Genomic DNA, 10,000 nt, shown 5'->3' with positions numbered 1-10,000 from the left:
GGACGACCTGGCTGGACCCGACCACTTCCCGACGCCGCTCGAGGAGATCACCTTCTGGAGCAAACAGCGAGAGAACTTCAGTCATATCGCAAGGCAACTCAAAGACAAGAAGGTGAGGTTATGATTCTTAATGGCATAGTCATTTGGAGAGGTAGATAACTTACAAACATTGAATTCAATGATTGTGCCTGGCTTTAAAGCACTTTCGATTTATGAGGAAAATAACGAACTATTCGTAACTTAACACCTATCTTTCAAGGTCATGATGATGTCCAATATCTTAGAGGTGACAGAATCAGCTTACTACCCAGCCTTTGTCAAGATGTGTGCAGACGTTAACATGGGTAATATATCGTGAATAAGGTCGTGTATGTGTGTGTTCGTATGTTTGCCGTGTGTATGCGTGTTTCTAGAGAATATAACATTTTCAACTTCACCATATGTGAGTATTGGTGCATTGATGATTGTACGCTTTCAAAATCGAATTTTTAGCATAAACGAAAGAAAGAAAACTGCCCCCGCTCACCGAGTTACTTCCTTCGTCAGCCGTGCACGAGGCGCGCGACATCATGATCCACCTGACGCCCCTGAAGCCCATGCTGGAGGAGATGGAGTCGATGGAGTTCCAGGAGGCGCCGCCGCTCATCCCGCCGCTCGTGCACTGCATCTGCCTCCTGTGGGCGCACTGCCCCGACTACCGCAAGCCGGACCGCATCGTCACGCTCTTCAGGGAGATCACCAACCTCCTCATCGGCATGGTGAGGGGGCGGCGGGAGGGCGGGGAGAGGGGGCAGGGAGGAAGAGGAGAGGCAGGGTGAGGGATCGGTGGGAGGGTAGGTAGAGTGGGCAGGGAGGAAGGGGAGAGGCAGGGGACAGGGAGGGAGAGGAAGACAAGGGTGGATATGGGGTGGAGAGGCGCATTAGATTATATGGAAACTATGCAATGTGAAAGATACTTTAGGCTGTTATGTATGCAAGTAAAATTTCGAAAAAAGAGAAACGGAAACAAAACAAAACAGCGCGTATAAATACGAAATTCACCAGAGGATTTCAGTGACTGTATAACTAATAGAGAAGGAGAAGAGAATAAAGTTCAATTCTTGAAAGGTGTACTTTTCGCAGGGGAGAACCTTCATCGGAACGATCGGATTCCAGGCTGAAACTACGGAACCCCTACAGAAGATCAACACCTGCGTTAACGTATTCAAGACTTTCAGGTATGTTATTTCATATTTTCAAAGTTTACCCCTTCAAATCCGATACCTACTAGTTTTGTCTATGACCCTGGGCCATCAAACATCGTCATTTATATTACCAGCTTGTAAATAGATTTCCCTCGACCCTCGCCTCCTCAGAGACAGCTTCGAGGAGCACCGAGGGAGGGTGGACACGTACTTCCCCGAGGACGAGCGTCCCCGCCGATGGGAGTTCCACCCCACTCACGCCTTCGCCCGGATGGACCAGTTCCTCTCCCGTCTCGCTAACATCAAGGTAAGATTGAAATCATATTAGTTTTTAGCACTGCCTATGTGAATAATATACCGTTGCACCTTTATTTGTTGTATAAAATGCATTATTCTCGGTTCCATTTCTCTTTTTTTCTCACAGGAAATATTTGACATTGCCAAAGAATTCCTCAAGATAGAGAAAGTGGAATTCGGCGGACCTAAAGGCAAGGTTCTGGGGGCTAGTGTTTCTGCTGTTTACAGGTAAGAGCCAAATGTCATATGTTCCGCCATGTCTTTAAGAAAAGGACAGATGTATACAAAATGAACTCTTTCAACTACATTCTCTAATGAATAAAGCAAGCCCTTAAAACTGAGCACCCCCCCCCCCTCCGACCGTCCACAGCGAGTTCAACGAGGCCTACACCGCCTTCTCCATCCGCACCTACGACTGCCTGGACCCCGCCGAGGCCGACTTCGACGAGAGCCACCGCCAGTTCAAGAAGAAGGTGACGGAGCTCGAGCAGCGCCTCAGCCTCATCGTAAACCACGCCCTCCAGGAGAGCCAGAGTCCCGAGGCCTACTTCAAGGTGGGCGGAAGGGTGGCTGAGGGTTCGTGTTGTTTTGATAGGTCACTGGTTGGGAAGGGCAAGCTTATTCCGGGTTCAGAAGTAATCGGACTTGGAAATGCTTGTATAGGCAAAAAACGTTTTACATGTTTGTAGTTTGTACACATTTAAAGGATATATCATACAGATAGATGAAAACTAACTTTCCTATGCACGTATAATTACAGGTGGTTGAACTGCTTGGCAGCATCCTCGAGCGGCCGATCATCCAGGCAGAATACACTACCTGTCTGCCGCACTTGCTTCAGCTTCTCAAGCAGGAGATAGAAACTGCTAGGGTGCGTGAAAATGCTTTGTTTTTGTTGTTACAAAATGATAATGACAGCAATAGCAATGATAATAGTAAAGGTAATAGTAATAACGATGATAATAATAATGATAATGATAATATCAAAAATAATTTATTATGGTAATCATAAAAATGGTAATCATATTAATAACACTAATAATGATTTTGATAATATTAGTGATAGAGATACTGCTGATGATAATCACAATAATACAAATGATGATTATGATGATGATGAGGAGGAGTATGGTGATGATAATGACAATGATAATGATAATGACGATAATGATGATAATAACAGTAGTAACGATAATGAAAATAATGATGGTGCTGATAGAAATGAAATACTAATCATGATAACAGTAATGATGATGATATTAACAATGATAATAACAACATAATGTTTATAGTTAGATTAATTATATTAATGGAAATAATAATGTTCATTGTAATAATGATAACAATACTAACGATTTTGATGACTGAACGAATAAATAAAAATCATATTGATGACGATGGCAGGAACTGTTCGAGAACTGGCAACACAGCTGCGGGATCATCGTGGTGGACTTTGATGAGGACGAAGAAGACGACGACGAAGGCTCAGAGGACAAGGACGAGCAGGCGGAGGAGGAGGCGGCGGAGGACGGCGGGGAGGACAAGGCGACGCATCGCTACTTCCCTCCCGTGGTCGGCAAACTCAAGTACCTGAAGGAGGTGCAGAACCGCGTCAGCAACAACATGGCGATGTTTGCCGAGCTGAAGCATGCGTGAGTTTCGATTTTGTGCGGATGCCCTTTGTAATCAAGAATGCGTTGTTTGTTTATGCGTGATTTCCAAGTCTTTTCAAGCTGCTGATGATATATATATATATACATATATATATATATATATATATATATATATATATATATATATATATATATATATATATATATATATATATATATGTGTGTGTGTGTGTGTGTGTGTGTGTGTGTGTGTGTGTGTGTGTGTGTGTGTGTGTGTGTGTGTGTGTGTGTGTGTATGTGTGTGTGTGTGTGTGTGCGTGTGCGTGCGTGTGTGAGTGTGTTTGTGTTTGTGTTCATATATATATATATATATATATATATATATATATATATATATATATATATATATATATATAGAGAGAGAGAGAGAGAGAGAGAGAGAGAGAGAGAGAGAGAGAGAGAGAGAGAGAGTGAGAGAGAGAGAGAGAGAGAGAGAGAGAGAGAGAGAGAGAGAGAGAGAGAGAGAGAGAGAGAGAGAGAGAGAGAGAGAGAGAGAGAGAGAGAGAGAGAGAGAGAGAGAGAGAGAGAGAGAGAGAGAGAGAGAGAGAGAGAGAGAGAGATGAAAGAGAGATGAAAGAGAGATGAAAGCTGATGCTTGCCAGCGCGCGCGATTCTAACCGCCGTGAAAGAGCGCCGCCCCAGCGTCAGAGAGCGGAGTGGTGCTCGCGAGTAACAGGTGTAAAGTAAGCTGTGAAACTTGAAATTTGAACTTACTGTACCAGAACAATTACGATAAATATAATAAGCATTATCCTGTATACCAGTACACCATAAACATATTCCTGCAGCGTGGTCTCGAGCGAGGAGGGCGCGTCGCTGCTGAAGCAGTGGCAGGATGTGGAGGCCGGCCTGGACGCGTCCATGAGGACGGTGGTGGACGAGTGGAAGGTCATCGCGTCCGCCGACTACACCGGCCCGCTCAGCCAGCCGCTGCTGCACCGCTGTCAGGACAACACGCTCGCCGTCAACTTCAGTCCCGAGGTGAGCCACGGAGGAGGAAGGAGGAAAATGTCAGCAAAAACATTTGATCCTTATATTTACCTTTTATTTGTAATAACCTTTTTACAATATTGAGTGCAGATTTTCATATAAATATAACAGACACGCTAGGAATCTTTAGGTGAGCGAACGTGGTGCAGTATATGCGAAGTTCTTTTTGACATTATGTTAATACTAACATTCTACTAAAGATGGAAGAATTTGCACCTATCCGTCATGTACTGTTATGTTAAATCACAACTGAAGTAAAAGCAGAAAACGTACTTCAAAAAATAGCAACAGTGATAATAACAGGAAGGATAAAATGATAATGATTATCATAATAATAATAATGAGAATGAGAATAGTAATAACAATGAAAACACTAACTGTTACTAAAAATATATAGTAAATAGCTACAAAATAACAATTCATATATGCCCTCACCGTCTCCCGCAGCTGGTGCGGGTGCTGAGAGAGCTCCGCTACGTGTGGGTCCTGGGCGAGGACCTCTCCGAGGGCACCGAGCTCGCCTCTCGACGCGAGACCTTCCGCAAATACACCGCGAATCTGCAACTGGTCACGGACTGGTGAGTAAAAGGCAATGTGCCGTTTACTTATATACATTTTTAAAGAATTATTTAAAAGAAACGAATGCAGCTGATGCATTTGCTTTTTGAAATACAAACTAACAAGGAGTTATGATGGTACAAAATTGTACCTTCTACATTAATACGCACTTTCATGCAGGTACAACCACATTTTGACTAACACAAACGAAGTCGAGTTCAGCCTCATTAGGAAAGAAATGGAGGACATTGATGCGACGGTCCTCAAGGCAGAGGCGGAACTCACGTGGAATTCCGAAGGTAAGAAAAAGGCAAAAAAAGGGGAGAGAGAGAGAGAGAGAGAGAGAGAGAGAGAGAGAGAGAGAGAGAGAGAGAGAGAGAGAGAGAGAGAGAGAGAGAGAGAGAGAGAGAGAGAGAGAGAGAGAGAGAGAGAGAGAGAGAGAGAGAGAGAGAGAGAGAGAGAGAGAGAGAGAGAGAGAGAGCTACCACTACTTCTACTATTACTAATAGTAATAGTAATAATACTAACAACAATAATAATGGTAGTTATCATTATCGTCTTTAAACTTTGTCAGCTCTTCCATAAACCATTTCTACTCAGTCTTTGACCTTTTCCACATCAGTAGACCACCCAGCCTGATATCAAGTTCATTCAAACTTCATCTATTTTTAATCAATCCTCACCGACCAGGAGTATGGGAATATATCGTGGCGCTGCGGGACACAGTGAGCGACCTGGAGATCCGCGTGCAGCAAGTACAAGCCAACGTACGGCGAGTGGATGACATCATGTGTACGTGGGTGTTGAAGCCCATCTTCGAGAGGCGTGAGGGGAAAAAGGACACGCTGCTGAACCTCGAGGATAGAGCGGAGAGACTCAAGAAAGTGTGAGTTGATTTGAAGATTGTTTGATAGTCTTTTTTATTGTTTGTCTTTGTTTTTTTTTCTAATGTATCTCTTCTTTTTTTCCTTCTTATTCTCCTTTTATATTTATTATCAGTCAGACGTTTCGTAGACAGAATACTCTAGCTAATTCCACAGATCAACCGTGTTATTCATCATCAGCATTTCTTCATGGTCAAAAAAACTCCTTTTTCCCCTCCGACAGGTACACAACTATGGAGCAAGACGGAGCCAAGATCCGCGGCATGGTAGACGAGAACAAGCGCCTCCTCAAAGTGCCCGAAGACTCCAAGCACTGGGATCGCTACCTCCTCTTCCTGGACCACATGATCACGCGAGGCCTTGTCGACGGGGTCAGTTGCAGGTAATGAATTTACGATACTATATTTACTTCTTTGGTTTGTTATTTTTTTGTTAGATCTACTACATATCCTGGTTATTGTGTGCTTCATTGTTCATATATTACGTGTAAGTAAAACTACGATAATGAAGCAATATTGCTCACATGAGAGAGAGAAAAAAATGTCACACTGTTCTGTAAGGTACATTATCCTAGATAAACTCTTCGCCCTAAATTCGTCAATCATCAATCAATTCAACAGGCAATATGCAAGCCTATATTCATGACAAATCTTTTACCAATCCCGTAGCCTGTTCTACTTGCTGGATAATTGCGAAACGAGAGTCAACCAATTCCCTTTGCTCGAGGCCCGGCTGGAGCTACAGGAGCCCTACCTCATCATCCGCCCTTCGCCCGAGGAGCTGCGCAGCCTGGTGGAGACCCTCGTGGGGGAAATTCTTCACATCTGCGACCTCGTGCCCCGTCTGGCTACTCACACCCATGCGTCTTATATGGTAAAGCAGGGTGCTTATTACATCTCTATATATTAATGAGTGCCTGCTTCTGATAGTACTGTCGCCATTGCTATTATATTATGCTATGTCATTTGCAAAGTTATGCGCATTAAATACATTAATCCAAGGGGTTATGTGTCTGTTTTATTTTATTTTCATTTCATATAATCACCATGGCAGGTTTGATATGCAGCTGTCTCCTATTTACAGCCTGATGTTGAGAAAGATGAGGAAGTTTCACAGCTGAAGGAGACGCTGGTGGGGAGATTTGAGGCGGCGGCGTTCCAGGTGGCTGAGCACCGCGACCAGTTCCTGCAGCACCAATCCCTCTGGCGGGATCGTCGAGACGAAGTTCTGGAGAGGTTCCTCACATCAGAGGAGGACGGAAAGCAGCCTGGGCTTCCCAAGTTCAAGCAACAAGTATGAGATTATTATACACTTTCTCTCTCTCCCCTTCTCTTCAATATTCATACAGTGGAATAGCCTCACTTGTTAAACACATAGATTATTAAAACAAGATGGCTATCTAATAGGGCCTCATGTGATTGAAAGCCTTATTGCAGATTGACAAATACGAGCAACTCCATGCCGAGCTCGAGAACATAGACACGATGATGGTGTTCGACAGATGGCTACGCCTGGACGTGCGGCCCTTCAAGCACGGCCTGCTGGAGAACACCAAGAAGTGGGCGCAGATGTACAAGCAGCACCTCATCGCGCAAGTGACGGACAGGTAATGGTGTTTATCTGTTGTTTCGGGAGATGTAGAGAGTGGCGTGTCGTACCTTGAATGGAGTTCAATATATCTATTTCCTGTATATCTATGCAGCAGTGTTTGTATCTATATCCACGATCTGTCACAATTTTCAGGAATCATTTATTGTACATCTTATTACACTTGGATCTGGTTAATGTCTTACAAAAGTAACTCCTTATTTGAATATACATATCCAACACCTAACTAAACAGCGCTACCCCTGCATCACTCACCATAGCTTGACGGAGCTAGACAACTTCATCAAGACGACTGAGGTTGGCGTGGCGCAGGACCTCAACAACGGGGACTACGACACCCTGGTGTCCATCATGGCGCACCTGGTGAGGGTCAGGGACAGGGTCCACACGACGGACGCCATGTTTGAGCCCCTCAAGGCCATCATCGCCCTCGTGCAGCAGTACGGCGACGACCTGCCGGAGACCATGCACCTCAAGCTGCAGGTGGGACTGGCCTCCGCGTATGATCCAAACGTGTACAATCAGATATTCAAAGAATAGCTACCGAATTCTTAATTATAGCATAATGGAAAATTGAATTATATAATGCAAGAAGAATATCTCCCTCAACCCTTGTCCCGCCCCCAGGAGCTGCCCGAGCAGTGGGAGTCCCTGAAGAAGCAGTGCGACCTCATCCGGCAGCACGTGGCGCCTCTCAAAGCCAACGAAGTGTCGGTCATAAGGAAGAAATGCATCAAGTTCGAGACTAGGCAAAATATTTACAGGGAAAAGTTCAAGAAGTATTCGTTTTTCAAGTAGGTCTTCGGGTCTTTTGATTTTTTTCTTTTCTCGTGTCATGTGGAATAATTGTGGTCTTATTGTATATTTCGCCTCTCTCTTTCTCTCTATCTCTCTCTCTCTCTCTCCCACTCTCTCTATCAACCTATCAGTCTGTCTATCTTTCTATTTCTCTCTCTCCCTCTTTCTACCTCTTTCCCCTCTTTCTCTCTCTTAAAGCAGTGGCCATGGTAGGGTCATATGCGTATCTACTTTTCGTCATTACTCTCTTCGCCTGTACATCAAATTCCATCCTACAGCTACGACTGCGAGCTGCCCTACTGGCGTCTGGAGAGAGTGAACGCTAGAGTGACACGACTGGAGGAGGAGATGCACATGCTGCAGGAGTCCGCCATGCTCTTCGAGGTCGTCATTCCCGAGTTCAAGCATATGAAGTCCTGCAGGAAGGAGCTGAGGTTATTAAAGGTATAAGAGATCGAAAGGAGGATAGATGTAGGGCGCCAATCCATGAAATAATAAGATTGTGATGCACAATATTCACCAGAGAATATCCAAAATTTAGAATAAAAAACAAAACAAAAACGAAGTAGATATAAAACGGATGGAATTTCAAGCTTTAATCATTAATTACATACTATGAATGGTTATACCATCCATATCTTCCTCAGCAACTCTGGGATCACATCTGCCTCGTGCGAGCTTGCATTAACCACTGGAAGACGACCCCCTGGAGGGAGGTGGACGTGGAGAACATGGACATCGAGTGCAAGAAGTTCGCGAAGGACATCAGAGGTGAGGGACACGAGAACCTTAAAGTAATATATAAAAAATGTGTCCCGAAAACGACTAATCTTTTGAATACATTCCAAACCTTATTGCAACCTGCCTCGTCACCGTTAACGCTGGCAATCGACTTGCAGCCCTGGACAAGGAGATGCGGGTGTGGGACTCCTACGTGAACCTGGACTCCACCGTGAAGAACATGCTGACGTCGCTGAGGGCGGTGGCCGAGCTGCAGAACCCGTCGCTGAGGGAACGCCATTGGGGACAGCTCCTCGTGGCCACCAAGAAGGGTGACGGCACCTCCACGGCGGAATTCGTGGTGAGGGGAACGAGGGGTTAAGGACGTGGGAGCAGGAAAGGTAGAGGAAGGCGAAAAAACAGAGGGAGAACTGGAAAAAGGAGAGAAGAATCAATTTGCAAATTATTCATTACGTAAAGATTATGCAAAACTCGATGTGGAGTTGTAACGCAGGATCAAAACATTTTATTATCCGATTTTCAGGCGAACTTCGTGGATAATCCGGAGACAACCTTAGCAGACTTACTCGAGCTCAACCTCCACATGCACGAGGACGAGGTTAAAAACATTGTCGACAAGGCAGTCAAGGAAATGTCCATGGAGAAGATTATCAAGGTCGGTATAGTGATTATGAAGTATAAAACTTACGTGACTTCTTTTCTGTGTAATTCAATCCATCCGTTTGTTATGATAATTGAATACTTATAAAGACAATAATACATGTCCTATAATTTCGGATCATTTCAGGAACTGGACGTGACCTGGTCTACCATGGAATTCCTGGTGGACACGCATCCTCGCACGGGCGTCGACCTTGTCCGCACCTCGGAGGAGATGATCGAGACGCTCGAGGAAAATCAGGTGAGAGGCGTGGAGAGAGAGAAAAAAAATGGGGGAGGGGAAGGGGAGGAACAAGAAAGAGAGGGAAGAGGGTGGGGAGTAAAAGAGAGGGAAGGAGGAGAAGAAAGAGAAGGAAGAAGATTTAGGAGATAGGGGAGAAAGTGAAAAAAGGTGGAGAGGGTATAGGAGAAGGAGAAGGAAGAGAAGGAAAAAAGAGGAAAAAAATATAGACAAAAAAGTAGAAGGAGGAGATGGAGGGGAAGAACCAGAAGAAAAGAAAATGATGAAGAAGAAGAAAAAGAAAAGAAGCAGAAGAAGGTGAAGGTGGAGAAGTTTAGATATAGATAGAAATATATAGATAGATGCATTGATGGATAAACAGATGGA

The 10,000-nt window shown here is 44.4% G+C and overlaps 2 protein-coding genes across 2 annotated transcripts in view; both read left to right on the top strand.

The window, feature by feature from the left end:
- LOC138863707 (dynein beta chain, ciliary-like) overlaps positions 1-358 on the top strand; it is a 1,849-nt gene extending 1,491 nt beyond the window's left edge. The window contains exons 4-5 of the mRNA XM_070128527.1: positions 1-112; positions 260-358. The exon at positions 1-112 is cut by the window's left edge and continues 93 nt beyond it. Coding sequence (XP_069984628.1) covers positions 1-112; positions 260-358 — 211 coding nt within the window. The remainder of the gene's footprint in view (positions 113-259) is intronic.
- Positions 359-569: 211 nt separating this feature from the next.
- The window catches only part of LOC113802753 (dynein beta chain, ciliary), a 56,291-nt gene continuing 46,860 nt past the window's right edge, over positions 570-10,000 (top strand). Inside the window, exons 1-22 of the mRNA XM_070128526.1 lie at positions 570-758; positions 1,123-1,217; positions 1,356-1,491; positions 1,609-1,709; positions 1,852-2,035; positions 2,242-2,352; positions 2,886-3,133; positions 3,943-4,135; positions 4,592-4,722; positions 4,883-5,001; positions 5,393-5,588; positions 5,810-5,968; positions 6,255-6,459; positions 6,670-6,879; positions 7,023-7,192; positions 7,455-7,677; positions 7,822-7,988; positions 8,271-8,436; positions 8,640-8,763; positions 8,892-9,073; positions 9,257-9,388; positions 9,521-9,634. Of these exons, the coding sequence (XP_069984627.1) occupies positions 570-758; positions 1,123-1,217; positions 1,356-1,491; positions 1,609-1,709; positions 1,852-2,035; positions 2,242-2,352; positions 2,886-3,133; positions 3,943-4,135; positions 4,592-4,722; positions 4,883-5,001; positions 5,393-5,588; positions 5,810-5,968; positions 6,255-6,459; positions 6,670-6,879; positions 7,023-7,192; positions 7,455-7,677; positions 7,822-7,988; positions 8,271-8,436; positions 8,640-8,763; positions 8,892-9,073; positions 9,257-9,388; positions 9,521-9,634 (3,555 nt within the window). The remainder of the gene's footprint in view (positions 759-1,122; positions 1,218-1,355; positions 1,492-1,608; positions 1,710-1,851; positions 2,036-2,241; positions 2,353-2,885; positions 3,134-3,942; positions 4,136-4,591; positions 4,723-4,882; positions 5,002-5,392; positions 5,589-5,809; positions 5,969-6,254; positions 6,460-6,669; positions 6,880-7,022; positions 7,193-7,454; positions 7,678-7,821; positions 7,989-8,270; positions 8,437-8,639; positions 8,764-8,891; positions 9,074-9,256; positions 9,389-9,520; positions 9,635-10,000) is intronic.

The sequence above is a fragment of the Penaeus vannamei genome, chromosome 13 (genome assembly GCF_042767895.1).
Source record: "Penaeus vannamei isolate JL-2024 chromosome 13, ASM4276789v1, whole genome shotgun sequence".
In the NCBI taxonomy this organism is placed as follows: domain Eukaryota; kingdom Metazoa; phylum Arthropoda; class Malacostraca; order Decapoda; family Penaeidae; genus Penaeus; species Penaeus vannamei.
Note: the sequence above shows the minus strand (reverse complement) of the source record. Positions and strands in the feature narration are given on the sequence as shown.